General features: G+C 38.1%; 1 protein-coding gene across 4 annotated transcripts in view; it reads right to left on the reverse strand.

Annotated features, from left to right (window-relative positions):
* LOC140133127 (dynein axonemal heavy chain 5-like) overlaps nt 1-20,000 on the reverse strand; it is a 244,846-nt gene that overhangs the window by 89,229 nt on the left and 135,617 nt on the right. For all 4 annotated transcript variants that reach the window (XM_072152821.1, XM_072152823.1, XM_072152822.1 and 1 more), the window contains 8 exons: nt 18,622-18,711; nt 17,874-18,110; nt 15,350-15,517; nt 13,431-13,637; nt 11,669-11,998; nt 10,895-11,101; nt 9,829-10,071; nt 8,157-8,311 (listed from right to left, as the gene is read on the reverse strand). In XM_072152821.1, the coding sequence (XP_072008922.1) occupies nt 8,157-8,311; nt 9,829-10,071; nt 10,895-11,101; nt 11,669-11,998; nt 13,431-13,637; nt 15,350-15,517; nt 17,874-18,110; nt 18,622-18,711 (1,637 nt within the window). The remainder of the gene's footprint in view (nt 1-8,156; nt 8,312-9,828; nt 10,072-10,894; nt 11,102-11,668; nt 11,999-13,430; nt 13,638-15,349; nt 15,518-17,873; nt 18,111-18,621; nt 18,712-20,000) is intronic.

The raw sequence follows: 20,000 nt of genomic DNA on the forward strand, positions 1-20,000 counted from the left end.
CTTTTTGTATCATGATTTTTTTTATTTTGGGCATAGAACAACAAACAGGAAAGGAGGTCGTGAAGCCTCATTAAGGCAGTTATGGCAAAAATAAGAAAATAAGCCTAAAAGAAAAATATAATAAAACTCTATTGTTTAAATGACAATAGAAGACAAAAAAGATATTTAACCAATTTTTTATATCAAATGTTAACAGGCCCAGAAATGACTTAAAGAAAGCAAATGTGGAGTCCATATTATTAAAAATCGCAAACACACCACATATAAAACACTTAATGGTGAATTCACATGTGGCATTTTGGGGATACATTTTGAAAATGCATACATTAGAATGCATACATTTTACATGTTACCATGCATCTGGCTGCTTTGAAACTTTTTCTTCACTGCTGGAAATGTAAGCACCTATGTTAACATTTTCACAGCTGCATTCACAGCAATGAAGAAAACTGCTTAAAAAGCAGGCAAACACTTGGTAAAATCTAAAACATGTGCAGTTGGATTCATACGTTTAAAAATAAATTACCAAAATGCCAGGTGTGAATGCACCCACAGTTAATTAACCTTTAAATGTAAAGTATAGCAATAGATATCGACAAGTAACTGAGTCTACAGAGAATATGCAGCTGCTTGGGCTGCAGAATTGTCTACTTACTACATGCTCGCTACATCACTGGGTGTAACTAGAGCATCATCTAGCTCTCTTCACTGTGTCTACCATGCATTGAGCTGAGCCAGACCATTGAGCTGCCTTGGTAGAAAATCTGTATGTCTAAATAAATATAGATATTGTTCTTGGAGTGAGGGGGGAAAACATGTATTTGGGTTTGGAAATTAACCTGGCTAGTTCTACATCAATGGGTCAGGTGAGCTGATGGACATTAGTCGCATGGGGGCCTCAAGCTATAATTCTGCTCTAGGGTCTGTGAGTCTTTAAGAAAAAAGGCATCTAAATATTCACAGTGAAGTGTAATAAAGAAGGGATGAAAATACAAAAAAATTATTATAGCAGTAATTATTCAGAGGCAGCAAAAAGACCCAAAATTTGCAGGTTGAAGACAGAAATTCTGGTTGATTCATTATATACCTCATTTTTTCACTTTGTATATTAAAAATAAATTAACCAAATGAATAGTCTTCTCATGCAGAGTTATATGTCATCCTAGTATTAAGTGACATAAAAGAGAACTATCATGTTTTATGCAGTTGTTATGAGTTCATTGTTGTTATGAGTTCATTGTTAAATGAGTAAAGTCAATATTTTTAAAACTAACCTGTCAGTAGGAATGTCATTATTAGCTGATATTAGAAAATACAAATACAATAGGGATCGAACGCTGGAGATACCTATTTACCCTTATTAGGGTGGGGGTTTACCTTATAAAAGGCTTGGTTCAATCCTTTCATTAAATATCCAAGAGGAGCTGCCTAACAGTCAGAAACAGTGAGCAATCTGAATCATTTCAGCAGTTTAAATAAGTTCATATTACCTGGTTCCCTGCTAGCAGTGTGTGCTGAGTCTTGCAGAGGAGCAGCTACAGCCTGTGTGTGCCTGTGTCTACTTTACACCATCCCTCGCCTGCCTGCCTACATGACAGGAAGTGAGGAGGGGTGAACGAGCCCCATGAGTGTGGAGGAGAGGAGACAGACACAAGCACACACAGGCTGCAGCTGCCCCACTCCCCCTGGACTGACCACATGTTGCTGGCAGGGAGCCAGGTAATGTGAATTAAACTTATGTAAACCATTGAAATGATTCAGAATGTGGACAAGGCATTTGTAAAATCAGCACAATATAGTGAACTGAAGAGACCTAAAAAAAATAATAAACATAGGTTTTGAGAAGAATTTGACAGTACATGAAAGCCGACAAGTCATCATTACAGAATTTTTACATAATGGGACTTCTCCTGAGCACAATCTGGAAGTTTAACGGAGTTTTAATTGTTTAGACTTCAACGCATTAATGAAATTGTTTGCTTTTTTTTACATATATTAGCTCCAGGCAAGGCTGGAATTAGAATCTTGGTTATTACCTCTTTAAATGAGCTAATTTACATGTTATTTTACACCTGTTATTGCTAATAATTTAACTATAGTCACTAGAATGAAGCATGTAATAATATAATATTAACAGCCATTACCACTACAGTATTAAGCAATTTAACATGCCTCCTAATGACAGCAGCATAATAAAGGAGGGGAAAGGATGCAGGGACATTTTTATACAAGACTTACTGTTACCATCTGCACTATTGATTTCTGAAAAAAGTTGGAATTTGTTGATAACATTATGCGCATCTTGTTTAAATCCCACTACAGATTTTTTGTTTTTGTGTTTCCATTTTAACTCCCCTTAAAGGACATCTATCACCAAGATCAATGATTGTAAGTCAAGCACTGAGATACTGGTGTGTGCCCCTGCCGTCAGGATCTTCTCTTCTTTTAGCTTGGTTTTAACAAAAAAAGGCTTTAAATTATGCAAATGAGCCTGAGGTGCTCCTGGCTCCATATGTGTTAATGGAGCCTGGAGCCCCTCCGGTGCATTTGCATAATTTTCTAAGCCGTTTTTTTCTTAAAAACCAGATCATAGGAAGTTTTAAGAAGAGCAGATCCTGCCAGAGAGGGCACACACTAGTATGTATGTATGTTTGGCTTACAATCCTTGATACTGGTGATAGATGCTCTTTTATTTATCTGTTTTACCGAGCTTTGTGAAAGCTTCGTAGTGATGCTATTTAATATATCATGTACTGGGAAGCAGGGAAAAAATTCGAAATGCAGTGAAATTGCTGAAAAAATGCATGTGCACCATTTTCTTGTGGCTTAGTTTTTAAGGGTTTCACTATGCATACCAAATGATAAATCTCCTTTATTTTGTGGGTAGGTACGATTAGAGGGATACCAAATTTATACAGGCTATATTGTGTTTTAATACATTTTAAAAATGTAAACCTTCTGTATGAAAAAATTCTTTGTTCTGTTTGTTCTTTTGATGCTTATAATTTTTTCATACTTCAATGTAAAAGCTGTGTAAGGTGCAGGGGCATTGCTAGGGTGGGAAAAGATCCGGGACACGGGCCCCAATACATTTGTATCAGACTTTCAGTAATGCCCCCTCCTGTACATAACCCCCTCACACGTGGTTGTGCCAATAACAACTTTACTGAGGGTGTACACAGCTACAGAAACACAGGAGAAATCCTGACTTACATCCAGTGACTGCTGGTGACATGTCCACTTCACTATTAGGGTGGTGGCACATGTGACGTTTTGAACCCGTTTTTTCTCAAGCATTTTCAGTCTGTTAAAAAACATTCATTTTGGTCTGGTTTTCACAATTATCTTAATTACAAACGGACAAAAACGGATGCATTTTCAAAAAACGGACTAAAACCTGGATCAAAACGCCACATGTGCCACCACCCTTAGGCCCGGCATCACCACGTCTCCTTCCTGTGGAGTTCACCGCACAGACATCTTATGTCCTTCATTGTCCCGAAGTCTTGGTTCTCCGAAGATGCGTTCACATGTTGCAGTTACAACTGCATCACAATCAGTTTTGAGAAGGTTTTAGGTGCAGTTTTGTTATTTTAACAAGTGAATGATATTTGTGGAGCAGGTTTCCCCTTTAATCTCAAATTCACCCATTCAGTTCATGTCTTTCACTTGTTAAAGTAACAAAACTGCATCTAAAACCACCTCAAAACTGATTGTGATAAAGTTGTAACTGCAACGTGTGACCACACCTTCAGTGTTGTCCTGCTGCTGCCCCTAACACTCTCCCAAAATACTATAAGGTTGCGCTCACACGTTTGCATCTAAACAAATACAAGACACCAGGTGCTCTTATCCATCACATAACCATCACTGGAAACTCATGTGAGATCAAACCTAGGCCCTTCATACTGCCACGTGTGAACACCCCCAAGAAATGTCCCCACAGCCCCCGAGTAATGTCCCCCACACAGTCCTCCCAGTAATGTCCCCCACACAGTCCTCCCAGTAATGTCCCCCACATAGTCCTCCCAATAATGTCCCCCACACCCCCCCCAAGTAATGTCACCCACTCATCCCCCAGTAATGTCACCCACACAGCTCCCATTTTTTTTATGTTGCAAAATAACAAAGTGGTATATCGGACATATTTTCTGTTATGGGGTTCAGCGCCGGGAATAACTTTTTATATTTTGATAGATTGAGACTTTTGGGAAGTACGAATACCTAACATGTTTATGATTTTGTTTATTTTTATATCAGTTCTAGGGAAAGGGGGGTGATTTGAACTTTTAGGTTTTTTCCATTTTTTTTTTTAATTTGAACTATTTTTTTAGGCCTCCTTGTTTATACCTAGGGAGTCTGATTGTTCCTACCATATGCTGCAATACTACTGTATTGCAGTATATGGAAAATTTGCTATAGATTTGTAATTGGCACATAGTTACAGATCTCCAGCAATGACAGGTCCTGGAGTCTTATAATCCCTCCTGATGATGTCAGGGGGAGCATTAATCAAAGCCAATAGTAAAAGGGTGTCACCAGTCTTACCAGTGGGTGTTTGCTGCAATATGCTGGTGTGGAGAGGGCTCATCACAATTTCAAATACTATCTCACTGCACCCTACATTCTGAAATGAGCTATAGGAATTAATAATATAGCAAATTCCTAACATCCCGATTGAGAGTTTGCTATTTATTCTTTACTATAGCAAGACCTTCGTGATCTTTCAAAACATAGCAAGATGTTCTTTACTACAAACACTAAACTTCTTTTTCATAATGTTTCATATTTGGTTTTAATAGGAATAGGTAGAGAATGTAGAGCACTACATGAGGTCAATGTAGTACATCTGTTTTGCTAGCACATTCTGTCTCCTTGTCATGCAGTAAAGTGCTCAAGAGTCCTTATTGCAAGAAACAAAATTGCTCCATTTTCAGTCTGCATTAATGAGTGTCTTTAAGGAGTTAGACTCATTAGCTGCTAAATCATTACACTGCACACTTAACAGCTATCGGTCAAGAATATATCTCTCCCTTTACATAAAATCTGTCATCACGGCAAGACATATATAGAAACCTGCAATTATCCTGTATTCTGCTGAAGGGCCACTGAACTCATTAGACAGCTGAAGGCTGAAGCAGAGGCATGTAGTTGTGTACTATTCCAATTGGTTTCAGATGCCAACTGACAATTGCATCTTATTGGCCTTATTAAAGCCATTGATTTAATGCAAGGAAAGTAAGAGGAACTTTGCAAACAATGACAATTAAGGAAAATATTTTAGAACTGAGCTAAGTTTTACCTACAGTCATGGCCATAAGTTTTGAGAGTGATACAAATGTTAATTTTTACAAAGTCTACTGCATCAGGTTTTATAATGGCAATTAGCATATACTCCAGAATGTTATAAAGAATGACCAGCTTAACAGCAATTAATTACAAAGTTAATATTTGCCTAGAAAATGAACCTTTTCCCCCAAAACACATTTCAACTTCATTGCATGCCTGCCTTAAAAGCAGCAGCTAACATTGTTTCAGTGATCCATTAACATAGGTGTGGGTGTTGATGAGGACAGGGCTGGAGATCAATCTGTCATGATTAAGTAAGAATCACACCACTGGATACTTTAAAAGGAGGCTGGTGCTTGGCATCATTCTTTCTCTTTTGTTAACCATGGTTATCTCTAAAGAAACACATGCAGTCATCATTGCACTGCACAAAACTGGCCTAACAGGGAAAAGTATCACAGCTAGAAAGATTGCACCTCAGTCAACAATCCATCGCATCATCAAGGAATTCAAGGAGAGAGTTTCCATTGTTGCCAAAAAGGCTCCAGGGTGCCTGAGAAGGACCAGCAAGTGCCAGTACCGTCTCTTAAAAGTGTTTCAGCTTCGGGATCAGGCTACCAGCAGTGCAGAGCTTGCTCAGGAATGACAGCAGGCAGGTGTGATTGCATCTGCACGCACTGTGAGGCAGAGACTTTTGGAGCAAGGCCTGGTGTCAAGGAGGGCAGCAAAAAAGCCACTTCTCTCCAGAAAAAACATCAGGGACAGACTGATATTCTGCAAAAGGTACAGTGAGTGGACTGCTGAGGACTGGAATAAAGTCATTTTCTCTGATGAATCCCCTTTCCGATTGTTTGGAGCATCTGGAAAACAGCTTGTTCAGAGAAGACAAGGTGATCGATACCACCAGTCTTGTCTCATGCCAACTGTAAAGCATCCTGCAACCATTCATGTGTGGGGTTACTTCTCAGCCAAGGGAATCGGCTCTCTCCCAGTCTTGCCTAAAAACACATCCATGAATAAAGAATGGTACCAGAATGTCCTCCAAGAGCAACTTCTCCCAAGAGCAGTTTGGTGATCAACAATTCCTTTTCCAGCATGATGGAGCACCTTGTCATAAAGCTAAACTAAATTTAAACAATTTTCACAAAACATAGAGATTTTGGGTCCATGGCCTGGAAACTTCCCAGATCTTAATCCCATTGAGAATTTGTGGTCAATCATCAAGAGACGGGTGGACAAACAAAAACCAACATAATGGGGGTCATTTACTAAGGGCCCGATTCACGTTTTCCCGACGTGTTACCCGAATATTTACGATTTGCTCCGATTTCCCCTGAATTGCCCGGGGATTTTGGCGCATGCGATCGGATTTTGGCGCATCGGCGTTGGCATGCACGCAACGGAAATCGGGGGGGCATGGCCGAACGAAAACCCGACGGATTCAGAAAAAAATGTGTCGCGGAGCTTGCACTTACCTTCACTCAGCCCGGCTCGGTGTATTCCAGTGCACTCCAGGGAACTTCAGTGCAGCAGCGCCACCTGGTGGACGTCGGAGGAACTGCTTTAATAAATCCCGTCCGGACCCGAATCCAGCGCAGAGAACGCCCCATTGTGACAAAATGCAAGCATTGATTGTGCAAGAATGGACCATTTCAACCGCAGCAGGTCTTTGTCAAGGGATCAAGGGATCCTTTGACAAAGACCTGCTGCGGTTGAAACTTGCGTCGGGGTTGCAAGCCAGGTAATAGTCTCTCCAACGTTATTTTCGCCACTTTTTGGCGTTTACTTATCTATCACTGATCATGTTATATCTCTTGTCACGTTGGACGTACATCTGTTGGTAGCTATGGTACACTCCTCACCTTATTGCTTTTTGTAAGCATGTATATGTATACTAGTGTCTATGGTCTATTACCTCTTGCTATATTATATGTGCTACTCTTTTGATACTTATCAGGACCTATTACCTGGCGTGCATTATCTATCTCGTCCTGTGATGCATTTATCTTTTATTTTTATATAGTTTTTATGTCTTTTGATATGTAAAGAGATCTGAGCTAAACCGGCATCAGGACAAATGGGTAGCTGGCTGTAACTAACAGCCGAGACTCCAGTCTAACACTCACGGTCGGAGTGGGCTCCAATCGCAGGTGTTTAACCCGTTAAATGCTGCAGTCATCGCTACTGTGGCATTTAAATTGCCTTCTGGGGGGTCTTTCCCGCATGATCGTCACCCCCACGGCGTCTTTGGGGGGCTTTGATCATTGCTATGGCAGCCTTCTCGTCCGATCAAGACCCCAGGGTAGCCTGCCGGCTGACACTGCTAATACCCTGCAATACTTCAGTAGTGCAGAGTATTATCATGAACAAGCAATCGGATTCCATGGTGGTGATTTCAACACTCATGAAATTTTGCAAGGGAATGAAAAAATGTCACCTTACATTGTTCTTCTGGACATTCATTTATGGATAATAAATCAATGCAGCATCTGTGGGGTCAAAATTATCACTATACCCTCACCAGGAATGTAATTTTTAGTTGGTAAAAAGTTTCAATAGCTTATGCTATGCTGATTTTTCTTTTTATAATGGGTTAACCTTTTATTAAAGTAAAGGGGGGAAAAATAGATGAATGGAGGATGTTTTTAGCTTCTGTTACACTCAGCTATTGTAATTGTAAACTGAACCATAGACATTTTCATGTAAGGGTTTTAAATAAGGTTTTTACTGTTCATTCAATATATGGTTAAATCAATATGAAGAATGTTTGTAAAACATGCTAGATAAAGGTTTTTCGGGATACAAAAACATTTTGAAATTTTACAATGTATGACCTCATATTGAAATTTTACAATTTATGACCTCACCTTGAAAGAGTGATCTGGAAACTCTGGTATCCAGCTATATAGGAAGCCAGTCTAGTCAAACTCTGCTTCCCTGATCCACCTACACCTACCAGCAATGCATTTCCTTGTGGAGTCCGGATTATACGAGATATTTTAATAAGATGAATCATTGCATCCTGCAAAATAAAATTTAAAAAAACAACCTGTTAGTAATATTAGGTCTTTCCTTCAGAACCACTCGTTTATTGACTGTCTTGCTAATTGCTTGTTAAATTGCTTGTCATCCGTGTTGCTTTCTAAGTGGACAGTTTGATTTTACAAAAGTTTGACTTACTTGGTGTTATATTGTGTTGTTTAAGTGTTCCCTTTATTTTTTTTGAGCAGTGTATTTTTATATGTACATAAATATGTAACACAAGATAAAGAAATTACTTTGGTTACTATGATTTCTGGTTTCCTCTTTATTTCTCAGATTACTACATGCACTTGTTCTGTTGCAGTCTAGGACACTTTTCTCAAGACACCAAAACACGGTGTGCATAGAGTAGTACGAGAAACTGGTGTACAGTTTACAAAAATGAACAGGTAACTGAGGATCACAGGAACCTAACTAAAATATAAAAATATAAGATTATTTGGTAATTTAAAAGGGTGTCTTCTTTGAAAGTTGCCACTTGGCACTGGAACCCCATCTGTCATAAGTTGAGCAAATTGACTCTAAAGGCAGATTGTGGGGGCCATGAGGAGGTCTGTAGTTTCGGCATTGACTGCCTCTGAAAATAATCAATAGTATGGTGGGGACTATATACACATTGAATACAGGGGCGTAACTAGAAGAGCATCTAGTACTAGGTTAGTGTGCATGGATCAATAAAAACCGAACGCCAAGGCCAGTTGAAGACAATGAATGTAACTGTATATAAGCATCACTCCTGTAAAATGTAATGGGTTTATTCAAATGTGTTTAAAGTTGCAACGTTTCAGCTTGTCAATCGAGCCATTTTCAAGCATGATATGTATGTGATATATTTACTGCTAGTATGCAAGGCTACATTGTGTATGATTCAAAAGCACACTTGGTTAGTCACCAGCTTATCAAGATACAGCTTCCCATGGGGATTTTGAATATATAGCACTGATTTGCAGGTGTCATCTGAGCTTAAACCAGTGATCAAAGGCTGGACACTTGGAAAGAAATAGGGCTACAAATAGCATTAACAAAAACCTAGGGGTTGTAATCAGTAGTGTTGAGCAGTCCTAAACCTCAAAGTTCAGTACATCTTCCAGACCCAGAACTTCAGTCTTCAGAATTTCAGGTCTGGGTGAGGGCTTGCTTCAACTGCTCCTTGCCAGGTTTCAATAGAAATAATTCTGATTGTCCAAACATGTATTATAATGCAAATAGAGCAACATGGATGACCATTATTAACACTGCACCTCTGAAATGGCATTTTCCTTCAAACAATAGATGTGGATCTATTGGATACATGGAATTTATGTGTTGAACCAAATATAACTTTGCACACTCTAAACTGAATCAGTGACATCCTTTGATTATATGTCCAACGAATTGCTTCAAGGAAGCATATTTTATGCTGCATTCAGAGAATCATGCAAGACATGCAAGTTTGTATTACATACCGTATTTGTGCCTACTAAATGAATTATTTAAAAAATGCTGTCAACTATTTACCTTGAAGAATACCAAATCCATTCTAGCTCCTCTAACTGTTTCATTGTACTGCTGCATGAACATATCGAGCCTGTCTGAGAGCTGTTCAAATGAAGGAATAGGCTCATAGATTTTAGGCGCTTCCAAATCAGCATCATCTGGTTCATCTCCTGTTGCTTCCGGAGCATCTCGTAAAAAGTCAACAAAATAAGATTCTTTTTCCATACACTGCATTAACTCTTGTCCATGATCCTCTGTTGCAATCTATATTACAATGAACAATTTCATGTTACTCACAAAAACACAGTCACCTGTACCGTTACATATGTATCCAACTCGTGGAAGTCTTAAAACATAACTAACCTTTTAACAAAATTGCATAAATGAATACTGCACATAATAATAGTATACTTTGCAATAAACTTTTTTAAAGAAATATCTTCATATTTCCTTCTTTTCTCTCGGACTTTCTTCCTTATTTAAGCAGAATCGGCTTTCTGTCCTCTACTCTACTGGTTGATAAGAAAGCTAATAATGTTTCTAGTGATATAGCTCTTTACAGAAAACATGGATAGTCTAATCTCCTTACATAGCTGAAAATATTCTCTAGGTATGTAAAGATTTAATAATTATCCTCTTTATCTATCAAAAGTGGGCGGACCTCAGAGGCTTTCAGATACACTGCTTATTATATTACACAGTTGGCTGTTATTCACTATTCATTTCTGAAAATAAAAGTAAAATGTTTAGGCTTAGTTACCCTTTAAACTGCATCATGCCCCCCCCCCCAAAAAAAAAAGAAACACACAAAAAAAAAATATTACATAAAAGTAACCTCCAATACAGAGCAACAAGCTCTGAGCCAAATGACAAACCTAGAAAATAATTCAGAATATGTAAAATAAAAAAAAAAGGTTTCAATGTATTTTTGGCCATGGAAACTTGCGCTTGCATGCACAAAGCCAGATTGGAGCCTCTTAGTATATTGGACAAATTTTGCGCTGGCAGGGGGAGTGATGTGTCCCTCCGATATGTCTTATATGTGAAGGCTATGCCTTAAAGAAGTGAGTAGTTCAAACCCAATTACCTTCTGCATCATGTTCTCAAACCAGTCCTTGTCCTTCTGGTCAACAAACCTGTCTGCTATGACACGTGTGCACTCATGCTGGAAGAGCGCTACCAAGATGTCAGTATTGCGACAGATGTCAGATGTTACAGTTAGTATTCCCTGCCAAATACGACTCAAATCACGCAAGTTAAAGATGTAATGAAATTTTGCTGGAGTAGGCAGCATCTGCAGAATGAATCAAGATGATCTCTTATAAGAACAATTATCCATAATTAGCAATATGTACTAATAGAAGACATCAATCCAGCATGTTAGTAGAGTATCTATTTGGCAAGTATTTGGTATAATATTCACTGTTTTCTCAGTTGGAAAGAAAGGTGCAAATACATTTTTTTAAAAAATAATAGCGATAAAAAAAAAATTTGCTATTAAAACTTATCACTCATCCTTATGGTCTATTGCATGAATAAAATAGACCATGCAGATGGGCAATGTAGTGGGTAACTATGGGCTTCATCATCAACTAGAAATTATGACGCTATCCACATTTTTATCCAGAGAACAGGTCATTAACATAGTTCCTCGGACAAGTGGAGCAATAAAGGCAGTTTACTGTATAACAGAAAACTTTTGCATCACTCACAACGTTCACACAAGAGAGAAAGAAAAGGAAGGACACTAGTCATGTCAGATAATCCAATGTATGCAAATGGAAAAGTCCTCAATAAAACAAAATATACTATCACGTTTATCATGGCCTATGTTTAATAGGAAAGAGATTAAAATAGTTACCTTGACTTTAGTAGCCTGCCATACTTTGCGAGTTGTAGGTACTAGAGCCGAAGCCAGCTTGCACACCTCAAGTGGAAATCCTCTCTGCTCACAGAAGTAGCCTTCAGCCACAGTACGGAATATCTTATCGATAGACGAGTTTGATGGGAGAGTGCAGTTAAACACTGTGAACTGACGTTTCAATCTTTGTGGGATGTCGTTCCGACCACCACCTGGGTGAATCATGGCAGCCACAAACTGGATGTCAACAATGCTGGTGAATTCACCTGGTTTTTCAAGGTTATAAAACCCTTTTTGTTCCATGAGTTGCCTTACGATTTCATTAGTGATCTAACAGTTTCATCAGAAAAAATTTTAAAATAACAGACAGTTAGTGGTTGTAGAATTAAAAATGGTGACAACAATGATATGTGAATCAGCCAATAGGCTGCATTCCTGTTAACAAGAAGCTAAACTATAACTGAACTAAGCAAGTTTACTCCAAATTGCTTGTCCTTTAGACCAGTACACAGCAATATTGTAAGAACAAAAAATATGCAGGAACAAACGACCACAACATATTGGGGCACATTTACTAAGGGTCCGCAGCCGCGAATCCGTCGGGTTTTTCCCGAATATTTCCTCTTTGCGATGTATTTCACGGGATTGTGGCGCACGCGATCGTTTTTTGGCTCAATCGCGCCGACTTTCGCGCGACAGAAATCGGGGGGCGTGGCCACCAGACAACCCGAAGGATTCGGAAAAACCGCAGAATTTAAAAAGCCATTTGTGTCGCAAAATCAAGCACTCACATACACCAGAAAAAAGCAGGTGAACTCCAGCGGACCTCGGCGCAGCAGCGACACCTGGTGAATATCGGCGCACGGACCTTAGTGAATCCCGGCAGAACCCGAATCAGCGTCGGAGAACCCGCCGCTGGATCGCGACTGGACCGGGTAAGTAAATGTGCCCCATTATGTCATTATAATATTAACACAGCTAAAAACAGACTAATAGAGGAATTATAGAAATTACTTCAGGCACAGGTACCGTAAATTATTATTGCCCATCTGCAATACGTTATTGAAGGGATTAATCTTCTAATTAAAAGATTGCACTTTAATCATTCCCCTTTTCTCTCACAAGCTAGTGTACTAGTACATAGCCATGTGCAGAGGCCACACTGTGGCTTTGCCCCTACAAACCCTTAATGTAGCAATCATGCTGCAATATTTTGTTAAGGACTAGTGGCTTATTGTGGTGCACAGTCAAGACAAGGTTATCATAATCATCTGTCAACCGCTGCAAGCAAAATGTATGGTACACTGCACAATGTTTTTTCTAAGTTTCTATGTTCTACTGTTAATGTAGAAAATGGTACAATTTGTAATGTATACACACACATTACTATCTTCTCATCGTAACAGACCCTTATCACCATTGTCTACAGTAAATCTGTGGAAGATTTTTTAAATTACTTTGTTCCATTTCATAGAAATGTGCCAATGATGTAAAAAATTCTGAGCTCATTGAACTTAATTATACATGACAATTCTCATGGCAATTTATTTTTTCTCCTCATTTTAGTACAATTATAGATAGATTTGTGTGAGTCATTGTCATCCACATTCCCACTACAGGACATACTATTTTTATTGCTTTGGATTAATTAGCTTTATGCATTTTCTGAAGATATTCTATGATAACTAGAAATAGCCGAAGGTATTGATAAGCAAGTGGTGCTACTTTTGCATAATAGCATTTATACATCTGAGACTATTACCTGATCACCCCATTCATTGATCACAGGCATATTGATATCATCAATAAAAACTGTCATTTTCTTCCCAGCCGGAGGACCGTATGTAGTCCCCATTCTTTTGTCTATGTAACTTTCAACACTTCTCTGGAACATGTTGGGTAGAGTGGCAGAGGAGAAGTTCAGCGACTTGGTGATGTGATACTCTGGGTCGTATTTGCTTGTGTAACCCTTAAAGAGATTATAGACACAATATTATAACTCAGAAGAAAGAATTGATCAATCAGTGATTGATGAAGACCATCTAACATTGACTAAGGATATTGCTTGCACAGTAATGTAAATGCCTTTAGAACTTATACCAATTGGAAATGCTAATATAAAGTCATTCCCCTCCTGAATGTCCTGCAGCTAAGATTTAATAATGTCATCCCCTTTTCAAGCCTCAGAATGGCCTCCAGCGAAAAGAATGGTGGCAGCTGGCTTGTGCAATAAAGTTGATAAAGAGAAGTTGATTGTGGCATAGTGATATGATCTTTGTGACATCTTTTACTTGTGATCTCAGCATTTCCTAAGAAAGTAATATTATGTAAATGACAATTGTTCATGTGTTCTGTATGACAAACTTCTCATTATAGTGAATTTGGCTTTTATAGGGCAGTGTCACAGAAAAGTGCACTTGCAATTTAACTGTTCCTCCAGGGGGCATCATGTTGCCACAAAGCCCCACTATAAAACATTGTAAAGTAATATTTCAAATTGTATATGGATTTTCTTAAAAAAAAAAAAAAAAAGCGAGAGTTGTATAGCTTTTACAACAGGGAACTCACTTTAAAAGAGTCAATTATCACCGGTGCCAAATTTTCTTCAACTCCCCTACAGCTTCACCAGCTGTAAATTTATGATTTATTATTGGTAGATGCTAATATATCACTGCAACAATACTAGTGCAGGAATCAATCACTGAGCTTATTATTTACAGCATTATCTAAAATATATACCAAATACTGGATATTGCTGAAAATGTGATGGTACTTTTATTTTTTGAAGAGCACAGACAGGTTGTGGATACATGGGACCTGTGGTACCAATAGTTAGCCTATAGCCTATACAAACTGTGTCACACCTCCAATGTGAAGTCTGAATATAATAATGTTCCCTAACAAGAATAAGAGCTCCAAGTTTTTTTTTATACATGATTAAAAATGTATTTTCATTTATTTGCCAAATTAGAAAAGTTTTGAAATTGATTCAATAAAAATATGGTCATTGGTCTGTATATAGCTATATATACAAGTAAAGGTGCCAACAGGCTGTTCTTGCTGCTTTTCAGTGCTGCTCACTTCTCAAGGCAGGAAAAGGAGCATATATGTCAGGGCCGGCTCCATGTTTCAGTAGGCCTCTGGGCGCAGAGATGTAGTGGGCTCTTTGCATTAAAAATTCAGAAACCAACTAAAATATTTCCTTGTTTATCATTCCAGCCCTGTCATGGTTATTTTATATACAGCCCCCTGATGCATTCATTATATACAGCCCCCCTCTCAAGGCACTTCCAGGCTGTTGGGGACTGAGATTCAGCAGTGTGGGCCCCCTCAGTTGCTCTGGGCCCCGGCACTTGACTGGGTATGCCTGGTGCTGGCACTGATACTGGTGATGGGACTGTGCTCCACCAGATGGGCATGTATGACTATATGATAAAGATGTACTGAGACGATGTACCAGAACAAGTATGTAACAGCCATCTATACACTAAGCGTATTTTTGTAAGATTTCTACTAAAAATGTGTTATATTCTGCCTGATCTCACAGAGTAAAAAGTAGCATGTGAGACATTCATTTTCTAGGAAGTTAGACTCATTTGATATACTATACAGAAATAAGAGAAAAACTATACATGAAAATTAAAAGACAACCCAAAAACATAAAAGGTTATGGTAATGAACCTTAATCATGACTGTCTTTGCTGTTCCTTGTTCACCAATTAGTAAGACTGCTTTTCCTTGCTTCATAATGGTGTGCATAAGGAAATCCGTACGGACATTATCCACATTTGGAACGAGAATTGAGGCATATTCTGGTATTGTATCTTTTGGGTACACATATTCAGGAACCTATGATTAACAAGCAACAAAAATTAATAGGTCATATATTATTGAACATCGATATTTGCATCACTGATAGCTGGAGTAAATGAGAATAAAGTTGGATTTGAAATCACAGGTCACTGTTTTTAATTATGATGTGGCCGCAGTGCCGTAGGCAAAACTTAAAGTGGGGCCCCAAGATAAAACTAAATTTTATGAGCAGTCACATTCAATAAGAGGCTCTTTTACCCTGCACAATAATAACACTTTGTAGTTTACAAGCAGTAGTATGGTAAAGCAATCTGTAATATAGGGCTGTAGGAGAATGTTATTGGAGATAAACAGGTCATAGGTAGATTGATGATAGAAGATAAATAAGAAAGACTTTATAGATTTATAGCTAAATGTTCAGAGAACTAGATAGGAGATAGAATTATACAAGATATATAGATAAATTGAGAAAAAGCAAGATAGATAAATGTCTAGACAGATATATAGATAAGAAATAGACAAACTATAGGCAATAGATAACTAGACAGAAAGATAATAGGGGGCCATGGGCAAATGCCCAGTTTTCCACCACCTAACGCAGACCCTGTATGGCCAGCATGCTGCAGTTCTGCAGAAAGGAGAAGGACATAGTAAAACCTTAGTAAGTCATTTTATAATTTTTTCCTCTGCCTATGTAATGTAATTTCTGTTATGTTTTCTGTTATGTGGGTAATATAAATAATTTTTTATTATTGACCATAATGAATAATCATTTTTTATGGTCCCTATGACATACTAATACCATTCTTTATAAATAATATTATATTATTAATAAATATAAATATTGTCCCCAAAACAGATAACCCCATAAATTATTTCTTAAAATTTATTATAATTAAAGTTTTTATACCAATTGTGAGGAAGGGAATAATATATAATATTAATGATCATGAATCATATATACAATAATTAATTGGGGCACTAAAACCCATTAGGGGGGGCATGTAAATATATATTTTTTCAAATTTATGCCTGTATTTGGTATAATGCATAAAAGGTGGGAGGTTGTACATACACTTATTTACAGGCAGTCCCCGGGTTACGTACAAGATAGGGTCTGGAGGTTTGTTCTTAAGTTGAATTTGTATGTAAGTCGAAACCGTATATTTTATAATTGTAGATCCAGACAAAAAAAATTTTGGCCCGAGTGACAATTGGAGTTTCAACATTTTTTGCTGTAATGGAACCAAGGATTATCAATAAAGCTTCATTACAGACACTTTACAGTTGATTATTGCAATCTGGGACTATAGTAAAGCATTCAGAGACTTCACCAGAAGTCAGACTGGTATGTCTGTAACTATGGGTTGTCTGTAAGTCGGATGTCCTTAAGTAGGGGACCGCCTGTATTTAGTGGTCACAATATATATTTTGATTCAGGTGATTCTATACAATGTATCTAATGGGCATAATATGTATAATTTATATAAGGTTAGATAAGGTATAATTTATATAAGGGAAAGGGGGCCATGTTGTCAGTTCAGTTTTGTCAGTATTGTTTGGAGTATATATTGCATGGGGCACATATTTTATCCATGTGCCAATTTACTTCAAGTGACTTTTATTTTATGAGAGCAGTGTGGAAATGTGCTGCAACTGGATGCAAATGCAATAAGTCATCATGTAACTACAGCAGATTGTGCCCTGTAAGTTACTAGATGCCAATCCTGCCTGTGTCTGTAGAAGGATAGTAACTAATCAAAACTCAGTGCTCATATTAATGTCCTGTGGCAAAATAGTAACCAATCACAGCTCAGCTTCCAACTGCCACAGCAGCAGACAATGGTTCCTGTGTATTGTGGGTAATAAGTGGATTTCGGAAAGTGTGGGATGAAAATTTTGTCTCAAAACCAAGTCTATGACGTTCCCTGAGTTACAGAGAATGCCCGTGCAAAATTTGGTGATTATAAACACGACAGTGCAGATTCCTTTAGTGGACATACTTACATACACACATACACTCAGCTCTATATATTAGATAATCTTCTGCCTGTGTCTGATCCGTACAGTAGTCACTGACTAACAGTCTAGTGTGGTGACTTTGATAATGTCATCCATGTTATATAATTCATGATGGCAGCTCTGTCTGAATTACGTTTGTATAAAACAATTAAACAGAGACAAAATAGTATACATAGAAAGTCATTTTGTGTAACCACTGTCACATATTTCATCATTTGGAAAGAAAAGCAGTGTATGCATTGTTATTTTTCCCATTAAAATGTAAAAGACCAAACAGACCCTGATGAAATTAAAGTACACAAGTTTTTGGTTGGCCTCTTACTTATCATAATGAGTTGCTTGAATAATTTCTTATTGCAGAATCACAAACCTTTTTGGACCAATGCTCCCATTGTCCACTTTCATTAATGACAAACTCAAAAATAGTTTCATCTCCTTTAACTGTAGGAAGCTCAAGAGGGGCAGAATGATCTCGTAGAAATATTTCCATCTTCATGCGATCCTCGAGCTCCAACAAGGCTCCTACTGACCACATCACAGCAAATACAAAGAGCCGGGCCAAATGCTCTTGACTGGGCTGTTTCTCTTCTTTATCAGAAAGGAGACCCTGGGAATCAAGACAAAATAAATAAAATAAATTTAAAGCTAGGAAAAGCATCAAAATAATAATAATAATAAAAAAATATTTGAGTTGAAGGGATGTTTTAGAAATGCATGCACCATCAGTGAGGTTGAAAAAAATGTATTCTCTTTATTCTGAGTATAGACGTATACTTCCTTAGCTGTCATAATCACAATTGTGTGGTGGAAGATTAAAAAAAACATATATTGTTGAAAGCCATCCAAAAAAAATTTACACCATTTGCACCAAGCAAGCCCCTCAAACTCTAAAAGAGTCTGTTGTGCTTTAGTCATGGTGTCCATCATAAGAAAAAATATAGCCCCAATTGCATAGTATACCCCATTTGTAGCCCCCATAGTATACGTAATGAATACTGGGTGGCTGTGAAGACTACATACCATCAGCTATCCTTCACCCATCCAATGTTAAATGTTCTTAAAAGAAAGTTAAGAGTGGACACATCTTTATTTCCTTTTGTATGTTGCACTATTCTTACCTGAAGCAGGTCAATGGCTTGCCTTATATACATACACTCCAATATCTGCATCTTTGGAGACACAGCGGTGAAAACAAAATTGATCAAATCCTATGAGGAAGAACAAGACAAGACTAAATAAAACTGTGGCAATTTGTTCAATATGCATAATGTTTATGAGGTTAACCATTTAACTGGTTAACCATTTGGCTGGGATTGAAGGGCGGTAGTCTATCGTCATAAGAGTCTGGAATCTCTGTGAGACATCATGGCCTGTCATTCATACAGATATGTAACGGTCTGCCATATATATGGTAATACAGTAGTATTGCAGTATATGGTAGGAAGGATCAGACCCCTAGAGTTCAAGTACACTAGGGGGCCTAAAAAATAGTAAAAAAAAAAAAGTAAGAAAAAAAATAAACAGAAACATTGAAAGTTAAATCACCCTTCTGATTATAAACAATAAGCACCAACAGGCACTCTAAAAGTTTATCAGTAACGTAGTCAAACTGTCCACCAACTTATTATCCAATATGTTTTTTTTTCACATTTCAGCAGGACATGAATAATAAAACAAAACATTTATTTAGTACACTTAAAACCATTTTTTGTTTTGCATCCCTCATGTAACAATTGAGTTAACGGACTGCCAGACCTGAATCTGAAGTTTAAGCTGATTCGTGGGAACAAAGTTTTTTTTTCTTGCTTTTTTAGCTAAATGGCCGCAAGCACAACATGTTACATGGGGAAGAGAACTCTGGGAAGGAGAAAGGAACACCCTCGATGACATCTGCAGACCTGTAAGCCAGTCAGCGACCAGCAGGCTTATGGGATGTCAAACAGCCCTATAAAAACTGTCAGCCATTTGTAATCTCGGCATTTCACACTGCATGTGTGGTCTGTAGCGTCTAGCTGGTATTACTGTACTGTGCTGTAGTGATTTCTGCTCCAATCCAAGGGTGTGCGTTTAGAGGGATCTGTATACCTCAAATAGCAGTTTTTTTTGTTACTAAAGCCACTGGGAAGAAATCCACGTAGTTCATAGAGTGATTTTCGGTCCAATTACAGGGTGTCCGTTGTGGGGCATCTGTATAACGCAAATTCCCATACTTTGTGTTGCTAAAGTTGAGAGCAAGAAATATGTGTCAAATCCACGTAGTTGATATAACACTATGTCAGACAGAAAGGTGGCAGGTGGAGCAGGCAGAGGTCACAGCACAGTAAGGGGACATCGTAGCAGGGGTGACTCTGTGAGGCCAGAACTGCCATTGTCATCTTACGGCAGTGTGTTGATCAACAACCCAAAGGTTGTTGATTAGTTGACTAGGTCACCCAATTCCTCAAATATAACATCTGACAACCCCAGCAAAGAGTCCGTGGGTTCGTCAGATAGAACA

This window comes from Engystomops pustulosus, chromosome 5, assembly GCF_040894005.1.
Source record: "Engystomops pustulosus chromosome 5, aEngPut4.maternal, whole genome shotgun sequence".
NCBI lineage: Eukaryota > Metazoa > Chordata > Amphibia > Anura > Leptodactylidae > Engystomops > Engystomops pustulosus.